The following is a 23,315-nucleotide window of genomic DNA, read 5'->3' as shown; positions in this document are numbered from 1 at the left end:
GAAATTCTTCACTTTGAGGATGATAAGGCACTGGAACAGGTTTTCCAGAGAAGCTGTGTGTGTCTCATCCCTGGGATGTCTCATCCCTTCAAGGCCAGGCTGGATGGGGCTCTGGGCAACCTGATCTAGTGGAAGTGTATCTGTGGTTTTGGAATGAGATGCTCTTTAAGATCCCTTTCAACCCAAGCCATTGTATGATTCTGATTCTGTGAAGTCAGTGTAAAACTGTACAAAAAGACATGGACTGATACACTACAGTGGGTGACACCAGCAGATAAAGATGATATTTGCAAAACTTTTCTTCACTGTGATGAGGGCTGGGTGAGAGCACATCCTGGAGGGAACAACAGCAACACAAACAGCCTTGGGAGCGAGCTTTGGCCGAGGTGTGTATTCTGTGTTTATCTCTTAATTTAGCAGTATCAGGAAAACCCACAAAAGGAAAAATGTGGATATTTTCCAGAGGCAGAGTGATTCACGGCTGTAATTACACATGCTCGCCTACTGAAATATGTGTAGAATTGCCATGGGATACTGTAACTAGCAACATCCATCGGATTGTTTTTAAAGCTAAAGCAGTAATACTGTGCTAGTGTACCTGAAGTCTGCACCAGTGCCTGGCAAACCTGCCTCTGCATGACAGGTTTAGGTTCTGTACGTCTTAGGAAATGGTGCTTTTATTGTGCTCWGCTGCATCAGCTGAGAAATCTGTCAAACTCCATTGTATCCAAGTCCCATGCAGAGTGCACTGAGTGATTCCACGTTGCAAGAATTTATTTCTATCGGTTTAATTACAGAAAAGAGTGAACTGGGGAGGGTTGTTTATTTTGGTTTAGGTTGTTTTGGTTTTTTTTGTTGTTGTTGTTTTTTAYTTTTGATTGCACAGGGATTCTGTGTGCTAAAAAGCCACTAAAAAGAAACAGAATGAGAATGAGAGATTATGTGTGTCAGGAATAGAGWCTGTCACAGAGTTGCAGATTGTTTATTGCTGCCGTGCTTTGATAAGTGACAGCAACTGGCTGTAATTCTCCCAGTGCTGCCCAGCTGCTTTGATCAGCAGCGAAACTGTTAACAGTGCTGACAATTAATTATTGTCGATGGGCATTGCAGCCTGAACTTCCCCTGCCAAACAGTGGCAGATCACACCCGTCAGRGCTATTGTTTAAGGCTTTCTTTGGACATATCGCTGGCTTGAATCACGTTGTGCTCCTTCTCAGGATTGTCTTCCACAAGGCACCGTGGTTAGAGAGTCGGTCTGGTTTTCTGAGCGAGAGCTGGGCTCGCAGACCGGGTGCTGGCAGCGTGTGGGAGGTGTGTTCGAGTGCCATGTGCCCCTGGAGCAGAGGCTGTGCGTGCGGGTGTCTTCCCTGGGTCCTGTGCTGATCTGCAGCTCGGAGCAGTGGAGCATCCAGGAGGGATCAGAAAGCCCTCTGTGCATGTCGCGAGTGGTGAGGAGCTGGGGAAGGGATGCTGGCTCTGAATGCAGGTGTCGCGTGGGAGAGGAGAGTGATTGCCGTCTGAGGCAGCAAACACTGAGGTAAGTGTCCTTTTCCCGTTCCCCAAGACTGATCCCAACCTTCCTACTTTCTTATAACTCTCTAAAATCCTCCCTTTGTGTCGGCTCTTCCTTTATGCCTTTCAGTCTCCTTTTTTACCYGACCTCCTCTTCTCCCCTTGTCTCTTATTCCCCTCCTTTCAGTCTCTTCTTCTTTGTTTCCATTCCCATGCCTCTGAGGCTGGACAYAGTCTTATGCAATTGCAGTGAGTTCGTTGAACATTTGTAGCCTTATGCTTTGGGAACCTTTTTCTGGCAGGATTTGTATCTAATGGATTTTARAGTGTCTGAACACCCTGTTTGCATTTATGCTTGTCTGCTCAAAACCACACCGGCACTCAGCTCCGTGAGGCTTGAATTCTGACAGCAGCAGCTGTGGCAGTGGCATCCTGTGATTTGCTTCATCAGTTGACATTTTAAGGAATTTGGACTGATATAACAAGGTTAGCCATTTTACTGCCCTCTGCTGCTAAACAATTTGGGTATCTTTTCACCTACCAAAAGGGCTGGTATAACTCACTTTATTAGTGAGAGCCCACATGGAAGTGTGCCTCCTGTGCATGTTTTTGTTGCTGTTCTTATTATYGAGTGGTCTGCAGTGATTTGTAGTATATTTTATTCAGCTAAACCCATGATCAGCCCAATTCTGCTCTGTGTCAAGATTGCTTATAGAACTGGGAGGTTTTGCCGTGTTTTCGAGATCAGGAACAAATCTCCACAAAATTAATTATTGCCTACATAAACAACTTGCACTACTTTTAAACTGTTGTTCTGTAATATTGATACAACCCTCCCRTAGTGCAAATTCAGCTGTGCCAGTATGAACATGCTTATACCAGTGTGGCTTGTTCCCCTGTGGGAAAGAAGAACCAGCTCTTCCAGTATAAAGCACTTCTCTTTGGCTCTGATTACATCCATGCTTTTGTTGTATCATCAGAAATATATCAGCAAATAGTACTTGTRATTTAACATGGGTGAACTGGTACGAAATAATGTATAGAACAAGTCTTGGTTTGCAGACTGCCTCAATAACTCTTTGACAAGCAAGTGTTGAATATGCTGTGTAGTTATAATCTTGTCTTTGTGACTGGAGGTACAGTGGAAASGCTTGGTGTTACTGTCATTATGCATTCACAGTTAAGGAACTAAGAACTGGGCAGTGCGTTGGCTATAAAGTCATGACTGTGAGWCATGTGAGTCATGGTTGTTGTTTATTTATAAATAAAGTACTCAAGATTTTATTCACTTTCAAACTGGTTATTGACCTTTGCTTTTATTTACAGTCAATTGGCAATGTAGTGGCAGAGATGTGAATTCCAGTAATGCTTACTTGGATGTGCCTTTGAGCAGTCAGGGAAATAGAAGGGTATTTTAGCAATGTCACAAATTTGGGTTCYGAAAAACCACTTGCAGCCGTGAAATGTGGTGCCTGGTGGATGTGAAACACTTRTCTCTGGTCATCTGTCTCAGTCATCAGCAGGGTAAGGTAGTCTAGAGACCAATGGACAACAGATACAGAGTGAAATTTTGAAAAATTCCAAACAGACACTATAATCCTAAACATCATGGTTAATCAGTGGGGTTCACCTGGATGATCTGTGTGTGTCTTGTAGCAAGAAATGTGTGGGGAAGACTCTTGGTGTTTGCAGGCAAAGGAGAAATACATTTGGTATAGAAATCACTTTATATGCAGAGAATCTGGGGAATGRGGTGCCACCAGCAGACTGGGATCTTCTGGGGAAGAACTGTCTTACTTGCACATGCCTGATGACAGGTGTTTGGAAACATGAGACCTAACTAAAGTTTCTAGGTTCTCTTCCACCACAGAAAATAAGTATATATGATCCTTTTCTTCTGCAAGGTAAGAGATTATTTTAAGGTATTTTAAATTATTTTAAGGTGATGCTGAGGTAAAGGAGTTTGTGGGGAGGAAGAGCCGGTGCCATTAGGGGACTGCAAAGCTTTGTTGGAAGKAACATGCTTTGTTGTGCTGCTTGTTGGCATAGTTACCTTGTCAGGTTGTTGAGGGAAGTAAATTTTCACAGAACCTAATRGTTTCCTCCTCTGAGTTGGTGTCACCTCTGTCTCATTTAATTCCCACCTTTGCTTGTTGTGAGTGCCATTTCCATGCTGTGTTTCTCAACTTCATTACCTCCAGACTGAGCACTGCTTTGGAAACAGCTTTCCAAACTGCAAGTGGCTGRTTTTGCAGAGCAAGGTGCAAATCTTCTTTGCTGTGTTTTCCCTGACCTCACTGACTCCTGCTGACTGCAGAGGTGACTCCCATGAGCGGGCTGGGTCTCTGCCTGCAGGCTGAGGCTGCAGCTGGGTGGTGCTGGGGCTGCCAGGGTGGCACAAGCAGGCAGCAGTTGGTAAAACTGGTGTATGTTTGTCAAGAGCAAGCAGCTGACCTTGGACAAAACTGCAGCTGGGTTGTAACCCAGCCTAGTGTCCAGCTCACCCTGGTCTTTGCTGCCTCTTTCTAGGAGGAAGGTGATCTGTGGGAGTCCTTTGGCTGGGTTACATTACTTTCTCTGAGCTGACTCATGGGTTTTGTCTATTCTGTTTRCACCGAGTGGGAACTGCAGGCTGTCAGCAGCTGATCTTTCACGTTAAAGAGTCCAGCAACATTGGCAGTCCTGAAGAAGAGGTGGAGACATCAGACAGGTCCTTACCTGCATCACTTGGCAGCAGTCAGGACAGTTTATATGAGGTTGACAGACAGAGGCAGTCTCAGCTTGGCCCCACTCCCACAGGAGTCTGCCGGATTGATTGGTGAGGGGTTCTGAGGATCTCCTTTTATTTGTCTCCTTGCCTCCACTTTTAAACAGATAGGAAATTGTTCATTATAAAAAGCCCAGTTGTCCTTACAGCAGTCTCATCACTGGTGTCTGAGGTGATGCTGCACAGGAGAGAAGTTGTTAATATCTGTGTTTGTACATTTCTCTAAAGATGAAGAGATGAGTGCTGTGGAATATTAGTTTTGCTGCGAAAGGCATTGAATGAGCTGACCTGATCGAGGGGAAGACATTAAAATGCTATGCTCTTTAGTTTTATCTGCTTCACTCYGACATTAGCTTCTGTGGTCTGTTGCTGTTTAGCAAATACATTTGGGTCCAAGTGCTGCTTGAGATAATAGAAACCCAATATGCTTTCTGAGGCAGAGGCAATTATTTGTTATGTGTTTATACAGTTCCTAACACTTTGGGTTGCTGTGCCTCCTGACTGCTAATGGCTGAGCAATAATTTGTTGCTGGGAGTTGGTAATAGCAGCCTGTGTTTGTGTGCTGTAGGGGAATTTGGTACATGTGCACAGCCATGGGACATTAAAGATTTTGTACCTTGTAGAGCCACCACAAAGTCTGTACAGACCATCTAGCCTTCTGCCATTTTAAGTGCTTCCTTACTTCATTTCAGAGGTATTTGTTTATTCTTTCCCCTGTTGCCCTCCCAAACTTTTCAAATCTTTCCCATCTGGGCTCTTGTGTTTATAAACTTTTCTGTGTTTGGAGCTTGTAGGCAGCAACCACTTTGAAGCCKGCTTTTCTAATACAGACCAAATAGTTTCCAGGAAGTGCCATGGGCTCTTTCTCTCCTCTGCCCTCTTTTTACAGCACTGCAGGTCTTTGAGATTGCCACTCTTGTACCAATTGGATGCTCAACCCTGCACTCCCCGTTGTTAGTCAGCATCACCCTGCTAAGAAGGYCACAAAACCTCCCTGATTTACACAGCCTGAGTATCTGACAGAGCACAGATATTTCCATTTGTTTTGGYTTGTCTTGAGAAGTCACAGTGTAGCAGCTCCAACTCCTGTTGTGTGAGACCCACATAGCTGAARCCTCTCTCTCTATTCCTGGTGTGGAAAAGAAGAGCTGGTCAGCCCTGAGAGGAGCTGAAGCCTGGCCTCATAAAAACTGTCTGTCACCTTTTAGCTGTTCTCTTTGTCACTTCCGTTCCACAGTGGAGATAATGGGAGTGTTTCCTGCTAACTGCTGTCTCTCTGTGATAAATTGCTGTGTTCTTTATTGGAAAGCATTGTATAGCTGCTCTTAGCACTGCGATAAAGAAAAATGCTATGAACTGGCTGCATTGTGTTTGGCTTCCTTTCAGACCAGGCCAGTCTGGATGCTGAGGACCTGATCTTCCTTTCACACCAGACCTCAGCTTACATTTGTGTGGGAGGCAGGGATTTATGTTTGCTTAAAGCCACATTTATGCTTTTGGCATGGAGCCATTGAAGGTCAGTGTGATCCATAAACCTATAGAAGCAGGGTCTGCAGGTGCCCCTTGTTCTCTGTATCCTCCTTTGAGCTCTGCTCCCTCCCCTGTGGCAGTGCTGGAACTGGCATGGACATCCTTGTGTTGGTATTATGCTGCATAATTARTGCTTCCTTTACTCTCCCCAGCTGGGAGCTCCCAGCTCTCCAGGCACGGGTGATTTTGGCCCCCCTTGTATTTCCAGTTGTCAGTGCTTGTAGCCAGAAGGGTTTATAGTCGAGCTATACTATTGTTTCAGTTTGAWTTTTTTTGCCTGGATCTTTCCATTCAGTGACAAAAAAAGCTGGTGTCAGTATAGGTTAACTTTAAAGTGACGAGAGGAGTCCTATTCCTGAATTTCCTGGCTTTCAGATTTGTTGTCTTTTGTCAAGAGCTGTATGGTTATGTTTGCTGCCCGTGAGCCTGGGAGCCYTGATTCTCCAGGGCTTTAGCTTACAGCTGATAACTCAGTTTCAGTCTTGCCTTTGCCCAGCATGCTGCACGTGGTAGTYGGACAATTGTATGAGTAGCAGAGTAGTCACTGGCAAAAATCCTGGGGTAGTTTAGTTGAACAGGGCAAAGACAAATACACTGTTAAATTTTTATGACGTGGGTGTGCTCATCCACCTGTGTGCCTAGAACTCCCTCTGGCCAAATCAAAGGAAAGCCACAGTGCAAAGTGTTTATCCTGTCTGCTTGTTTTCACTGTGTGAGGTAAACTGGGAGGGAAGGAGGGACTGAGGTAGGCACAGAAAGCCTTTTAGCGTGATAATTGAGGCTGAGAGTGGGTTTCTTCGTGCGTGCTCTGTCAGCCTTTGCACGGTTTGAGTCCTTTGGGCTCATTTAGCACAGCACAAATCCCACCCTACACAGTCTTWGTGCGTTGTCTAGTTTCCCTCCTCCTGCAGAGATTTTTAATTAAAAATCTAGGACCAAAATAACTGCAGCACCATTTTACAACTATTGTTGAAGGAAGAGCTGGATGCCATCGTGTCTGAGAAATAGTGAGGCTTATGCAAAGATACTCAGTATATTCATTTCCTGTAGAATTCAGGGAGAGTGGCTGTATCAGAGGAAGTATAGGTGGATGCTAAATTTAAACTACTGCACAGCATCTCTTGRTATACTATAGTGCCCAAAAGTCTGAAAAGCTGAACAGGGGCATATAAGGATCTCTTCAAAAATAGATGCACTTCCTTAAAATTTATTTGGTCATGTTTATTCAGSCCTCCTTATTGAAAGCCCCTGAGATTTACAGATCCTGTCTGAATCTTACAGAAGAAACAAGAAAGTAGGGGAGTGGAAAATTCAGCATGATTAAGGCCCCACAGGATGTGGTCGYTTCTCCGTCACTTACCTGTTCTTCAGAAGAAGATGAGCCAGGTCAGCTATAGTTTGGAAGCTTGGGGTCAGAGCCATTGGGTGGAAATATCGTTTGTGTTCATACAAGATGTCAAGGCAGAAATATACTTCTAATCTAAATTCTTTGGGATGGTGGATGCTCATGGCATAATCTGGAATTGAATCTTTGTGACATTGAACAGTACTTGCGTTCCATCTTGTACGATGGTCTGCAAATATCCTTTCCTGCTATTACCTGTGCCTTACTRCTGTGTCAAAGTTCCCTTTTGAGACCAAGTCTGGGAATGGCTCAACAGACTTGAGGTAGAAATTGATTTTGGTTCACTTTGTTACAAGGGGGCAATATTTCACAAACAAGGRAATAATGTCAGAAGGACCCTTATCAAGCACAAAAGCAGGTCTTTAAATTAGCTTGGTATTTCCTAGTAATTGTGTGGTGGGAATGTAGCCCCAAGGCTCTGCCTTTTCTAGACTTTATTGTATAAAGGCAGAGGTGGATATCATAGAAAGCCATCAGTGAGGCTTGCAGTCATTTGGGTTTTTTTTTTAAATGTCATTAAAAGTAGGATCCTTCCATTAAAAGGGAATATGATCTCATTATGTGATTTAGATAGCAGGATGATGCTGTAATTATGCTGTTTAATATGTTCTTTTCAAAGAAAAATATCAAGGCAAGAACCGACCTTAAAGATGTGGCCTTCTTGCAAATGATGTAATTGCACCCCTGTCCAAAGCAAAGTATTCTTGTCATGGCTTTAAATCTCCAGTAGCTTTAGCTAAAGCAACTAAGTTACTGTCTTAGTTATGTTTCTGTGTACCTGATACCACACCTCACTACCCTGAGTTTATGCAACATCCTGTCACCCCTGCAGGTGTGGGGATGGTAGGTCCCATGTGGGACTGGGCTCCCTCTTCCCAAAGCCTTTTGTGGTGGACACTTTCCACAGCCTGGAGTTCTTCAACCCCGAGGTACTTCTAGAAAAAAATGGGTTAGTAGAAAGCTGTTCTCTTAGATATTCAGCTACAGTTTAAAAGGATTGTATGGAGTTCAGTAGAGGATATTGCTAACAGCACACATAAAAACTTCTGGGCATCGGGAGATGTGGAATAGCCATTCCCCAAGCAACTTGTATTGTTTGAGTTATGGATAATTACTGGAAAGCTCAATGTGTGAAAGGTGGATGTGTGTAATTCATTAATACTTTTCATGGGACTCAGAGATTTGCTCCTTGAAATGCCCAGGCTTGGAGATACTGTGTTCACAGTGGGCCTCAAATGAAAACTGTCAGTACTGAGCTATCGATATTAATAACCACAACAAAAAAGAAGCAGAACACTTTAAGTCTGCTTTTTTTTCAGGTGGGGAGTTTTTAGTTATATATCCAGTATTTTAATCTTTGGGCCTAATATTATTTGAATTGAAATTAGTAAGTGAGTGCTTATTTCCTTAACTACTACAATGCTTTCAACACTGTTTTTTAGTGCCTAACCTTATCCCATGTCTCTGTGCCTGAGCCTCGTGCCCATGGAAGTCAAAGGGAGTGCTGCCTTTCGGCTTGGACATGCACTTCCAAAGCTCTGTGTGCTGCCCAGGAGCTGTGCCCACGCTTCCAGCACAAGCAGCAGGGATTCAAGGGTCATCTGTAGTGCAAGTGAGGTGTGATGGTGGCTTGTATCTGCTCTCCTGGACAAGCTTGAGCAAGCAGCAGACACCAGTACAGATTTCAGAATGACAGAATGAGCTATGTGGAGCTCTCTTGATTTCTCAGATACAATTTCTACCCTGCCTTGCATGCCTTCCTTATAGCCCGTGATGTTAGCCCTTCTCCAGCTGCCTAGCTCAAGAGTAATTTGTGTATATGTGCCCCATTGTGCTTATACCTTCATTTTGTATTAACTGTATCTCTAAGAGCCTCCTGATTTCACTACTGAGAAGCAACTGTGAATTCTTGTGTCATCTCTGTGAAATTTTCAAATAAAAATGTATGGAAGTATTTCTTGATGAACAGAAATTGAGAGGCAGAGATCTGCTTCCTGAGTTTGTCTCAAAGTGGATCYTTACTGGAATTTCTTGGCTCTTTTGTTATGAAAACTTCATCAGGAGATGAGTTGTGATCTGTGATAGCACATTTCTTCCTGTACACTGCACACATGCTTGGTTGTACATTTTGTTTTGGTGCAGAGTCTGGGTGAATCTGAGTGTTGACTTTCTTTTCCTGCCTAAAAGAATGCTGACAAGAGATATCAGTAACAAATAATGGTAAGCTTTAAATAAAAATTCAGTAAGATGGATAAGGTGCTTGATATATGCTTAACAGGTGTGATTTATCTCTTCAGTTGAAAATATTRGAGCATGGGATTAAAGGGCTGAAGAGGATTCCAAGCAAGCATCTTACCTTCCTGCAGAGATTGGTGTTTCAAGAAAATGCCTTTGCATGAGCTGCATTGAATTGAGATGCCTTCAGGAACTGAGGGCTGTAGGAGATTATGCAAAGTATGATTTACTGAAAATGAAGTGAGGGGCTGAGATACAAAGATCTGCAAGAAAGGTTCTTGCTCCTGTTTTTTACTGAATACCAGAGACTTTCTCATCCACCTGGTAGTRTGGGCTAGACCTTCAATTCTGCACATGCACCTGCCATTACCAGGGAAATAATTAATGTTGATGTACTAGGTTGTAATTGCAGCAMGTGAGGTATGATCCATGCAGTTAACAAGAGGAAAGACCAGGGAAATGCCAAGTCAGGAGAAGCTCCTCAGTGGAAATTTAATATGCTTTGTTAAATTAATAGCCTTTGCATAACAATCAATTTACAGTTTAAAGGGCAGAGGAGGTAGATGTAAAAATCATTAAGCATTCATTTCAGCAACCCACTCAATATTCTTAGCTGGAGGAAATCACCAGTGTAATGTTTACAGAGTAAGTTGCAACTGTTTTAAGAAAAAAAAAAGCAAAGCACGTGAGGATTGTGTATGTAGTGCTTATGGCTGTGCCCTTTTCTAAGCCATAAGGTTGGAGTGATCCCTTTCCCAAACACAACATGGCTTTAGTCATGCACTGGTGTTTGCTCATAAATGTTTATCCAAACCAGAGATGATTCTGAAGATGGGATTTTTCCACAYGTCATATAAAAATATTCTGCCCTGTGTGACCTTAACTTGAAATTTCTTAGTCCTGTTTTAGACAGGGACTCCCAAGAGGAACAACCTGGGATTTTTTTTTTTCTCAGTGTAGGCATTCAGGGCCTGRTTTTTCCTGCAGTTGTTCTGTTTGTGGCCTTTGTATATAAGGCTCACCGTAGGGAGAGATTAGTTGTAAGAAGATTATGCATCTGAGTGCTGCTGGTGTGCCTGAAGCTGGAAATGTTCTGGTGTATACAAAGAAAACATTAATCAAGACATCTTACAGAGAATTAAGGGACGAAATAGTTTTGTCTCCTGATTACTACATGAGTTTCACTGCCCAGTGCAGGAAAAGGCAGGGAGAGARGCAGGAGGTGACAGAAAGAGGTTGTTCTTCTGTTCTCAGAGAAAGCAAGGGCAGATTGCTGGGGTGGCTGTGGTAGGCAACTTCCAGAAAAACAGCACAAGGGAGGCAGCTCTAAGGATCCTGCAGAACATGTGAGCTTTGAGTTGGACTGTGGGAACAAACCAGCCATGCTCCTGAGCTTGCCAAAGCAGCTGAGAGAAATCTGTTGCGTATCATCTTAAAGCCCATCCCTTTGTTGCAGATGGGTATCTTCAGCAGCCCACGTCACTTGATTTTCCAGCCTGGACTGATCATCAAGCTGAGCAGTGTGGTATGCAGCAGAGGGGATGGCAGTCAATAAAATCAGAGCACTCCTGCAGCACTACTGCTCAGGAAAAGTCCCCTTGGCTGTGCCACAGAGAGCTAGGTGGCCCTAAATAATTAGGGGACTAGAGAATGGCTGAGACCTGCTGTGAGGCTCCATTGCTTCAGGTTCCAACTAACAGCACAAGAGTCCAAAACATTCAATACCAGTATGTGTGTTTTCCCATTTCTCTAATCAACAAACATGAATTAGGTAGGGAAAAGCATTGCCTGCTCAGCCACTTTTCACTGTATCAGGTTTTATGTAACTGTTAGTAGGGGGTTGGTTGTCCAATTATCTATCTTATTAATAGGCATTTTTGGGAATAGCTTTCAGAAACAGATTTCACAGACTTCCTGAATTGATTGCGTTTTTTCAGCTGTTGTAAATCACCAGCACACCACTGAACTAATAATTTACCCTTATTGAGGATCTGTGCTGCTGTTTTTCCATTTAAATACTTAGAACTGTAATCACTAGAAATGTATCTGCTAACAATTTGCCTTCTCATTTCATTCATGAAATTTTTACCTCTTCAGGGTTAATTGGATCRGGAAATGTCAGTGCCTTTAGATCTAATTTTCCTTATTGAGGCAGGTTTTGGAGTGAATGACTGCTTTGAATACAAAATGCAATTTAATTTAATTTCTGGGATATATTTAGTGACCAGAAAAAGCGAAGGTTGTTGGAAACAAGCTTTGAATAAATTAAGAATCTCCCCTAACTAGCACCGCCTTCTTSACTATATAGAACCCCTAATTAACTATTTATAGAGAAGTACATATTTCCAATCTATTTTAAAATGCTGGAAATGAAAGTAAGCAAACCAATCTACCCACAAGTTTGCAGAGGGTACAGACAGYATAATGTCTGCACAGTGTTTAGCTGTGTGGTAATTATATATCAGGAACYTCAAAAATTTGAAGAAGGAGCCAAGAAAATTCCAACCCCAGAAGCTTCAAGCTTGATGCTGAATGCTGCCCCTATCTTCCCAGCAAGCACAAAAGGTCCAGATACAGAGCAGCTGTGTGTGAAAKGCATCTCTGCACCAACAGCAATTGCCTTTAGGAGTTTTAGTCACTGCCCTCACCCAAAATGGGCCCAGTCCCAGAAGAGGAGAGCACTGACACTTCCCATTTGCTTTAATAGCAGCCACGAAGTTTTGCTGATAAAGTAACTTTTATTCTTGCCCCATTGCTCTTCATTAGCTGTTCCTGAAGCCACCTGGGAGGGAAAGTCCCACTGGACCATTGCACCCCATTAAGTTCACTACTTTTATTTGTCCTGTGCTACTTGTCCCCTATTTGTCATGGGGGTTTGACATAGACTTCTCTCCTGCTGTATTTTGCATTTTTAAAAGATAAAGAGGTCTCAAAGACAGGGTTAGTAAGAAATTTATTTCTTTGTGCTGAATTATTTATTCCTTTTTAAGCTCTGGTGAGCAGCCCACATTTAATCGCCCATTACTGCTTAGAAAGCTCTCAACACAAAAGAAGCAATCCTGAAAAATACTGTGTTTAGTTGCTCTGACAATACTCTCTGTATTGCCTTTCCTTCATTTTTATGATCAAGAGCACAGAATGTAAGGTCAGAAATGAACTGACCTCCAAACTTCAGGACACTTTAATCTACCAAGACTAACAACCATGTAAATTAATGCAAGAGCTAGAATGAAGGCTTTTCATTACAAGGGTTTTTTTTTCTAAGAGCTTATGGATTCTGCATCAGTTGGCATCTTCAAATTTAGGCATGTTGTCTTTCTAGGACAATTCTTCATCTCATCTGCTGGATTTGGAGGGAATGCAGTAGCAGTGGGTGACATTTCTTGCCTTGTGTTACGTAAGTGCTTTGGCGACAGAGTGGCAATTTTTGGCCTTCTGCAATTCTGGCCTAATTTTGATTTTTACCTTCCCTCTATTCTGTAAGCCCCACAGAACTGGTTTCCATGAAGCATCTGCCATATCCTGAAGCAACCTCCAAAATACTGATTTAGAAGTAGATTTGGGTTTCAGAATAACAGTGTTGCCTTCAAATCAGCCATGAAAGATTTGACGCTCAAAATCACACATCTAGAAGCCCATCTTCTATTGTTGCTTATTTCTTACCAGATGCTCCATCAGCACTGAGTTTTTGTATGTTTTCTGAATTGTTTACRTGTCTAAAGATCCCTGTTGTGAAAAGCAAGGAATACACCTCCCACCTTCCTGTTGCATCCCTTTGGAAAATTGTCRCTGGCATCCACTGTTCATCTTCCCCTATAGCTCTCACAAGATTTTTGTTATGTGAAGCCAGCTTGGACAGTCAGATCCTTATGGACAGATATAACAAGTGGTTCTCTGAGTAAGTGACCTAATGAGGCCTCGATTTCTTATGGATTTGTGGCTTATGTTGGATTCACTGATGTTTGGTAGTAGCTGGGTTCAGAGGACAGCTTTGCAGTTTCCCTGCTTTCTTTTAAGAAGGTACAACTTTTAAGAAACAAGTATTTTCAAGTTTTCTAATGCTTATTGTAGTTCCCTGATTTTTTCAAATGGTTCAAAAGGGGTTGGGAGGAAGGATGAAACAGGGTAGATGCAGATGCAAATGCACACAGAGATGTCTTTTGAAAAGCAAACCAAATATTTCATGTGGATTGTAGAATCTTAATAACGTGAACTACGTTTTCTCCTGACAAGGAAAAAAGTGTATGATACCTTTAAAAAAAAACCAAAATACAAAAAAAAAAAGTCTGTTTTTGTGATTTTGTGCTGCACAAGAGCCTGTCTGGATGAGGATCAAATGTATCTTATGTAGATACCTTGGAAAAACAAGCCAGAGTAGTGGTGGCATGATGTGTTTCAGGGTTGTGTATGTGTGACAGATGGATACATCTCTGCTACTGCTTCTCAGGGAGCTGTGGTCACTGGGTGTCTTCTGCCAAAAAGCATCAGTTAAGAGGGACTTATTCATGTTGATCTGTGTGGTCAAAAAAGGATGAGCTGCTGTCACACGTTTGTATTAAGATATGTAAGAGAAAAGACAGCAAATTACAGACCTGAKAATAGTCATTTTACTTTGTTAGTGGCTGTTCCCAGTTGAACAAGGCATCCCGATTTTTAATGCCATCAAGCCGGTGACTTAAGGAATGTGGGATTGAGAGCATCAGCACAGTACTCCTGACAATTACCCTATGGTTAAATAAGTGAGCAAAACATTACAGTAGGAGTCTCTCTGCATAAATACAGCAACAGTTGAAAAAAATTGTGTTTTGATGTCAGTGTGAGCTGGCTGGCAGTTCGTCACTGACAGGGCTCGTGGTATTGCTGAGACAAAATGATGAACACAGCCTTTCTGTTACCCTGTCAGGGTCTAAGGGCTGATGGATGGATGTTTTATGTTTGGAACCTGTTCTCCAGCCTGTTTTCCACTGGGTGGGCCTGGGATTTCTGAATGCCTTCCTGCGTGATTGACACAGCTTCACCAGGTCACTGCTTTTTGGGAAAAATATCCCACTCATCTGCTTTTGTTCCAAGCCACTTACAAGCAGTTCTAGGGGTAGGGAGTTGAGACTGCCTTTCTGGGAACAAGGACAAAAAATAGCTCTCTGTTAGCATTCCAAACCCAGCTATTTAGACCTGGATTATTTTTAAATACTTTGCTTTCAGACACGTAGCTGGTTGTRTTTTCCTCCTCTCTCTCCTTTCTTTTTTCAAAGTTACCAGTTAAAATTTGCATCTTCTCCCCGCCTCTGCCCCCARCTGTATGCAGTCAAGAGTTTCTAAGCAAACAGAGGTTTATTTACCTTGCTAAGCTAACTATGTTACCTGCTGCCTCGGAGATGCCGTTGGCCACAGTGGGAATCTGGGGATATTTTGAGCCTGGGTATATTTGCAGAGTGGTTTCCTGGGTAGTTGAATTGACAGGAGGCAGCTATGATGCAGCATGCTGGGTAAATAATTTTTTTTTAAATTGCGAAACCTGAAACACTGGGCCAGTCATCTACAGGGGTTGGCAGGGCAGGTGAAGGTACAGAACTCAGACAAAACACAGGAGGGGAGTTTGTCACACTGGGGACACATTCACAGCATCCCCTCGTGGTGTCTTGGGGGTGAGGATGAGCTCCAGGAGGCTGAGGGTTCCCCATGAAATTGGGGCATTTGGGCAGCACAAGCACAGGGATTGTCTTGGGAACAGGAAAGGTTACAGCAGGGTGTTCCAGCCCATTATCAGCCYATTTCCCACTTGTGCCACGAGGGTCACCTTATGAGCATGTTGGTCCTGCCCTCCCAAACTGCACCGTGACTCGGGACAACTTTTTCTTTGTTTTCCCGGTAGCCTAAAAGAGATGGGAAAACTTGGAGACGCTTTTCAGGAAATTTGTACTGCCATGAAGCGTTTTCCTTACCTCAGTAACTGTCCCCCAGAGAAGCAGCAGACCTTGTGGTGAGTGATGCCCACCCRGAGGCTGGGTTAACATTTCTTACTGCTATCCAGAGCCCTGCCTCTCRCTGCACATGGGGAGAGAATAAAGCTTGTAACTCAGGAAGGAGAAAGTCATAATATCTGTTTGTAAAGGATAAGAAAGAACTGCTTGTTGGATGGGTATAAAAGAAATCTTTAATTCCAGCCAGGACGGTCTAATGTCTTAGCCAAGTGGTGGTAAAGAGCAATGTACCACCAGTACAGGGATGCAGGGAGGCTTTTGGGGACACAAACGCTGGTCCTCACCCTCACAGAGCAGCAATGGTTATATCACTGATCAAACTGCAAGGCTGATCTTAATGCCATTTTAAAGAAACCAAAACCATTTATATGTGCTGTAACTGGAAATCAGGGCAGGAGTGAGTCTGGCACGATCTCCTCTTGCCTGTAGCCAGTGCAGGTGGTCTTCCTCCACACAGCTCAGTTTAATGCTGATTTCTGTGGAGATGGTGTAACTCTGCTGACACCAATGGAGTTGCATTTATGAGACTCAAAAGCCTAAAAAAAAAAAAAAAAAGGAGGCGTTTTAGGCACTGTGCACTGAATGGACCCAGTAAGCAGCTATTATCCTAATTATCCTAATAGATCCTTGTAGGCTGGAAGATGTTGTACTGCCTGGATTCACTGAGAAGCAGTGTCCTGTCTCTCTACCGTTTACAAATACTGAGAGCCAGCAAATCAGTAATTGTAGCATTAAAATAATATCACTTCATTTTTTTCCCCTGCGTAGCTTTCTGTCACTCTGTGAAAAGATCTGGCACACTGCACAGGATTAGGTGGCTTTGAAGCAGCAGAGCCATCTAGGTATGAAGACTTTGATTTCCTGTAATGAACTGTAATTTCTATCTTTCTTTTCCAGAAAACCCCCACAGCTCATGCCATGAAGGAGGAGAACTTTCTTCGTCGCAGGTTCTCCCTCTGTCCAGCCTCATCCACYCCTCAGAAGGTCGATCCTCGCAAACTGACGCGCAATCTGTTCTTCGGRACCGACAATGACATCTATCCACTCAGCCCAGGTTGGTTTCTGGTGTGTCAGTGCAGAAASCAGCGTGTCTAAAGTGCTGGACTGCAAGTAGGTATTTTGGAGTGCTGCCAGGAAATGAAGAGAAGCAAGGATGTGAAAGKCAAAGTGAGAGAAGCTGCTGCAACACAAGTATTACTGGATACCAGACAGTGCTGCTTTCATGATGCTGGTGTTTTTCATTGCCCTGGCATTAAGTGGGAATGGAGGGCATCAGATTGGGGTTTCTAAATGTTTGAGTGCTGCATGGCCTTAAATTTAAAAAATGACTAATGTTTTCAGGCATATCCACTTTGAGTCACTTGATGGTTTCACCCTAAGTGTTGGACTTGCTTAAAATTTACKGTCCCCATTTGCAGATGTTTAATGGTCACTTTCACTGTTCATATTTAGAGCCCAGGATAAATATTACAAGAGCAAAATTTCTATGGTTAATGTTCAGTAAATATCTACAAGCACTACGAGTACCAGGAGTCTTGACAGGTTGTAATGAATGGCAGACTGGCTTTAAGTCTTCTCTTTACATCTTTTTTTTTTCTTTTTTTTCTTTTTTTTTTTTTTTTTTTTTTTTTTTTTTTTTTTTTTTTTTTTTTTTAGCTTTGAATATCCTAGCACCTTTCTTGAAGAAAAAAGACCTAATTTTATTATTTCAGAATTTGTTGCTAATAATAAACATAGAAGTCTTTTCTTGATTGCATTCTGCAGACAATACTTCTGTTCCAATGTGTAACAAGTGCTTCAGGGGGCAGTCACAAGTCTGTAGAGCTGTCATCTGCAGCTGCTATGTCAGTGCTAAATAGTCAAACCTCCCAGCACCTCCGTGAGGCCTCAAAACACTGATATCTGGAGAAAGAACACAGCATCTGTCGAAAGGTTTCAGTGCTCATATGGCTATAGCACCCAAGAGACTCTCYGGGCTTTGCAGATGTAGCGTGAAACCAGGTCTGGGTTTACTGAGCTAATTGTCCTTAAGGGCAATGGTTTCAAGGGCCTCTGATTCTGCAGGTATTTCGTTTGTGAGTGTCTGCTGTAAGGCAGTGGGGAGCCTATTTTCAGCAGTGCTGACTAATTCTGGCTGTCACTGAGGCTGCTGGAAGCTTCAACAACCTTTCAGTAATCAAATTGAAAACTGTTTAAAATGGGACACCTAAAATTTCATACATTTCAAACCTGGAGTGACTTCTGAGCAGCTGACTGCCCATAAGTACAGTCTGTGCAAATGTGTGCTGAGTAAATAGCTCACTTCTGCTATCCTTGGGAGATGAAGGGCTGATTTTCCAGGTTACATTCAGTTCTCCTTGCTTCCAAGTGATGGAGAGCCATAGCTTGGAGTTTGCCCAGTTCTTTCTCCAGTTTTTATCCGCATTTTCAATGCTGAAAATGTTACTGACTTCCTCACGGTGGTATTTCAGTGCTGTAATCTTTCAGAAACCAGGAAAAGTTGAGGGTTTCAGTGTGGAGGAGGTGGCTGGTCGAGTTTTGCTCTTCCTCAGCTTCCCCCATCACCTTGTTCCTCCCTGATCCCTGCTGGCAGCCTTTGCTGGGCTCAACAGAGCAAGTGCCTTGAGCCACACTGGATCTTCAATTCTGCTGCACAGTTCTCCCAGGTAACCTCCAGTACTGGTGTCACCAGGGGCTGTAGCCCTCGGTATTGCAAAGGGAAAACATAGGGCCAAAGAATTTGTAAAGGAGACAATATCCCTTTTAAACAAACAGRAGTTACTGCTTCAGTCTGGGGTTTTGTCTATCCTTGCACCTCTTTTACTCCTTTCATRTTTTCCCATCCCCATGGAGCTGCCCTGTCTCTACTTTCCTCACATTTGCTGAAAGAAAAGCCTATCATTCTTTGTGGTTAGTTGCTATTTCCCATGGCAGGCTCTCCTTTCACTCCTTTGCTGCTGCTTCTGCCTTGTTTTTCTCTGAACCTTGTGTTTCTCCCTACATTCTCCTGTTCCTCTGAACAATGCTGCTATCACCATAGATAAGACAGGTTTGTGTTCATAAACTGCATCCAATATTTCTCTGATCTCTATTTCTCTGTTGTTTTACATGAACTTTCAGTTCTTGAAGTTTTTCCAGGGGTCTGTGTTTTGCTGCCTGAGTGCAGATTTTTTTTATGTAAGCACTGGGCTGATGGTGTTGAGTAGATGCAGTGGGCAGCAAAGCCCAGTGATTTCCTGCCAGGAATTCAGTGTTTTGTGATGTGGCTGGAGCTACAGGTCTCACAGCACCCTTACCTCGGATTTGGCCTCCAACAATGAAGATGTGCAAGTAAATTCTTCAGAGAGAAGGGAGTGACAGACTTTACACGTCAGGAGAGCTACACTATGGAGATTAAGTTCAGCAAGAGGATTTTTTTTTCTTAAAGGGAACATATGRGAAATGCAGAGGGCACTATCTGAAATAACACTTTGGACTTCTTGCCTCTTGCTTGCATACAAAAGTGCTAATGATTCTTTTAACTGAGAGAAAATTAAGTAAGATATATTCTTTTTATAGRAAGCTCACAAACTACAGAGGCATGAACTCTTTTTCCCTGTTCATTTCTGTCTTTCACTTAGGCATGAGGAGAGAGAACTTTTCTCTGTTTTCTGTTTTGCAGGWTAGGAAATTTACTGGGGGAGTAGCTAAATGAATTTTTACAGAATCTCTCTTTCTGATTAGGCTGCAAGATCACACAAGTCTTTTAATACAAATTAAATTAGCTTATTTGCATCCTAAGAKATGTACTTCCATGGATATGGGAATTTTCCTGTGAAAGATACACAGAACTACATTTCAGTTGTTCACACTGGGCCATGTGGCTGATACTTACAGCAGAAATGGGTTTTATTTGCAATAGTTTTGTCACACATCAGAGCTTATATTTCCTCTTGTAGTTTATCAGTCATACTTGCTGTGTCATTCATTTTAAAGGGAAAAGGTGAATAAACCTGTAGGATTGATGCCCAGCAGAAAACCAAAGAAAAGGAATGGTTACTGTTCTGAAAAGGAACTAAACATTTAGTTTCCCTGTGCATGACAAAAATGGATAAAAAGTATCAGCAATTCTACTCTGCTTCCACAAGACTCGAGTGTTGGTAAATTTCTTCATAATGTGATGAAGGCTGTTTCCATAAGCACTACTGATTCTCTTCCCAAAATATTTTCTGTTATTTGGTGGAAAACTTTTGGGCTACTTTGTGGAGGACCCTTCTTTGCATGCCCTGGTAGCAACCAGCACTTTAATAGTGAGAGATTCAGCTCTTTCTGTTGTGGGYGTTGTGTTTTATTGATCAGGAAGATAAGGACTTAAGCTTCTATATCCAGTTCATGTTGAGCTTCTTTCATGTTCTGTGGTTTCCTATTTATTTTCTTGAGGTGGCTGTGTCTGTTGTGCTTTGGCTGAGACTCTCACTTTTGGGCTTTCTGTGCACTTAACTCTTTTTGTGTGTTTTTTGTGTGTTTTTGAGAAAGTTCCACATCATTCCAATGAAGTTTGCTTTCCAAACAAGGAAAGRGCTGGCTCTCCAATAGACTTAATGAGTTTGCATAAGAAACTAGTGGATGTTGCTTCATTGTAAAAGGACAGTTGCATGTTCCTTTTTTTTCCCATAATGCTCTGTGAGCAGGATGGCCYAGAACCTCAGGAACAGGGAAAAGCTCATTGTTCAGGTGTAAATCCTTTTAACTATATTACTAGAGAAGGCAGAAAYGTCTTACATCCAGGCGTTTTGTATGGATACAAGCTTGGAGTTAAGCTTTCTTTGAAAAGAGAGACAATGACAAATGGATGTGAATTCTGTTATACTGATGGACACCATTCCCTGGGAGCAGGCAGCAGCTGATTCCCATTAACTTCACTTGAACTTTCAGACCATATGTTACTTTCCCATATATGCGCAGAAAAAACTCTTCATGGGAAACAAGTGCAGCAGCTACCTGGCTTTATGAGCTTTTTCCATTTCCCTTTGCCTTTTTCAGTGGGAATGGGGGCTATAGTGATGAAAATGCCACCAGGGAAAGAAAAAGTATGGAGATCCATGTTCTAATCCATGCATGGCCATCCCACTTSTCATGGTAGCACAAAGGCACTGTCAAATCTCTGGCCACTGGGGATTTTTTTTTTTTTCTCCTGCCCACAAACATCAAGTTTCTGAGTGCATTATTTAGAGCTCAATGTTTCCAGGGGAGGAGTGACAGCTAAGAAAGTAGGTTAAGATATGGGTCCCCTGTTGTTGCAACACCTTCCTACCTGTCTGCATGGGTCCTTTCTCCACTCCACTTCCCGACATGAGCAGAGCAAGTGCTGTTCCTCTTCTCCCAGGTCTCCTGTGTCAGCACAGGCTTCTGTGGCTCACTTTCCTGTCAGTGCTTGGCTTCTTAAGTGTCTGCTGTGGAAAAATTATGGTTCTGAAACATCTATGACAGCTTCTGCTGACTTGAGGAGAATCAGGATTTTTCCCGTGCTAGTTTTGGATTGGGTGGTGTTTCCAAGGCTGGCCCACACAATGTTAGAAATGTTTTCAACAGTTCCCATGTTTGCAGTGTGCTACAAATGGATTGTGTTTCACTGTCTTGGTGGTTCTTTACTGCATCCTGTATTCTGAAGCTGTGATTGCCAGTGATTCTGAGAAGAAAATGACACTGTAATTGGTTAACAATGGCTGTCTTGGCACTAAAAATCTAGTCTTATCAGATGCTATTTTTTGGCTTTTTTTAATAGAAACTATGCTTTCTGTTACTGTAAGGGCATGATTACATTTGGCCAAAAGAACAGTATTTATCATTACATTTTATTGCTTGGACTAGCAGTACACATACTCATGCCAGTATAGAATATATGCAAGTTCAGGAAATTTGAGTTGTGAGTATATATTTCTACAATGATTGAAAAATGTCATAGTACTCATTTACTGCACATAAATTTCAAATTTTTCTTATTTTAGCAAATAACTTGGTCAGAAGACATGGATCTTCTGCAAGTGTGTTGGTTTTTGTTTTTTTTTTATTTTACTAATTATGCCTAGATGTTCTTCTGTCTTCTGTAACATTTTGTGATCATGGTTATTATTTGCCTAGCAAAGCATGCTATCAAGTGCATCTGTGTGTATTTGCCAGATACTGACCAAGGAGGATTGGATAGCTGCTTATTAACTGAATTGCATTTATTATTTGCACTGAACAAGGCATGGGGTATGTAAGGAAAGAACAGACTGTGGTAATGTAATTAAAGACTGTATCATAATGCAGACACAGAAGGGAGCTGATTAAGGRTGCATAAGCAACCTTATTTCTGTTTCTTTCCAGCTTTCAAATGCTGGGCTTTGCAACCATCRTGCTGGTTTACCATGGTGTTTTGAGACCCTGCTTTTGAGCAGTCTTTTTACCCAAATATGTGGATCGAGCTATTTCAAGTTCTACACGATCCCTCTGTCTGACCATGGTGTGCTCGCTGTTGCTCATGGTAGCTTCTAAGGCCGTGATGACCCATAGTTTTGCACAGAATTTCTGTGGTTTTGAATCACTTTTTTTTTTTGTTGCAGGAAAAGATGTGGAAGGAAACAGTCCATCGGCACTGAAGGATGACCCACCACAGACTCCAAACTCCATTAGCAAGGTACTTTGGGATAGAGATCAATTCYTTGTCTTGCTTTTATTTTTGCTTGGGATATTATTAATCATTCTTACTCCTTTTTTATTTAAAGTCGTTGAGAATGACTCTGTTGCTGCAGGAACTGTGTGTCCATATTTTGAGGGAAAGAAAATGAGTGTTTTTGCATGGTTGGGATGACAAGGAAATCCACTTTCCTCTGGCTTGATTTCACCTACCCCAGAAGAACCTGGTTTATTTGGGCCTTATTTGGCTGTATAATTAGATATGACTAATTATGGTTGAAAGGTTGATTTTCTCAGCAGAGGTGTCTCCTGCTGTTCCTGATCAGMAAGGCAATCATAAACTTCAATTGTTTTGGAAAAGAAAACTTAAATATTTAGTGTAGTTCACAACATCTAAAACAGTGAGTGGGGAGAGAGCTCTGGGAACTGGTGTACCAGGAGAGGAAGACAAACTTACCAACATTTCCTGAACACAACTTTTTCATCCAGGCTGTTAGAGAGAGGTAAAACTGTATCTAAGGCCTCTGGATCTCACTGCTCAAAACCTGCCTCTACATCAAGAGTTACAGAGTGCCAGGGTTTTGCTTCCTGTGCAGATGGAACCAACCTTACAAATGAGGTCTGGCTTTGAGATTCATGTACAATTTTTTGGCTGCAGCTCCCTAACATGTTTCTGGAGGGTAGCTAGAAATAGAAGTGAGATCAGTTAATAAATTTTTAACTAAATTTATTTTAAACTATGAAGCTATAAAATGCAAGTGGCACCAGCTGAAATGAAAATATAGCACGAAAGAAACAGCTGCAGACAAGTGATTTCTTGTGAGACATGAAAATATTMTCTGCATCTTCCAGTACATTTCTCTGTGCTTGCCTGAAGCTTGCAGGTTGTTCTGCTGGGATGCCCTGGCAGAGGTCAGCACAGGGAGATGATAATGAGAGGAGCTTTGGGAACAAGGACTTGTGTACATGTCCTGTGCTATTGCTGGAWCCCAGCAAGCTGCAAACCGATCTTGGTTTTGCTTTTTCAGGCAGGTTCCTCAAGGAAAATCAGCCTCCCACTTATCCTGGCAGTGGAGAAGCCCAAGGACCAGGTAACTGCATCCAGGGGTGTGTTTTAAAGCCAAATGTTTTGCACTCCTTTCATGGAGTGGTGTTGAATTTCCAAATACTTAGGAATGTAAAGAAGGACCTTGTCTAGACAGGGCAACTCAGAGCACTGAAATGTTG

The 23,315-nt window shown here is 42.4% G+C and overlaps 1 protein-coding gene across 8 annotated transcripts in view; it reads left to right on the top strand.

Moving 5' to 3' along the window:
• The window catches only part of OSBPL5 (oxysterol binding protein like 5), a 131,528-nt gene that overhangs the window by 56,408 nt on the left and 51,805 nt on the right, over positions 1-23,315 (top strand). For 5 of the 8 annotated variants that reach the window (XM_057369246.1, XM_057369244.1, XM_057369242.1 and 2 more), the window contains exons 2-4: positions 16,329-16,485; positions 22,016-22,089; positions 23,117-23,179. In XM_057369246.1, coding sequence (XP_057225229.1) covers positions 16,350-16,485; positions 22,016-22,089; positions 23,117-23,179 — 273 coding nt within the window. In that variant the 5' untranslated portion in view covers positions 16,329-16,349. Of the gene's footprint in view, positions 1-1,230; positions 1,538-15,346; positions 15,431-16,328; positions 16,486-22,015; positions 22,090-23,116; positions 23,180-23,315 lie in introns of those variants that run through there. The other 3 variants (XM_057369245.1, XM_057369247.1, XM_057369243.1) reach the window with 3 other exon arrangements.

This window comes from Malurus melanocephalus, unplaced genomic scaffold (assembly GCF_030028575.1).
Source record: "Malurus melanocephalus ecotype Western Australia unplaced genomic scaffold, MMel_1.1 scaffold_106, whole genome shotgun sequence".
NCBI lineage: Eukaryota > Metazoa > Chordata > Aves > Passeriformes > Maluridae > Malurus > Malurus melanocephalus.
The sequence above is the reverse complement of the archived record's forward strand: the minus strand, read 5'-3'. Positions and strand labels throughout refer to the sequence as shown.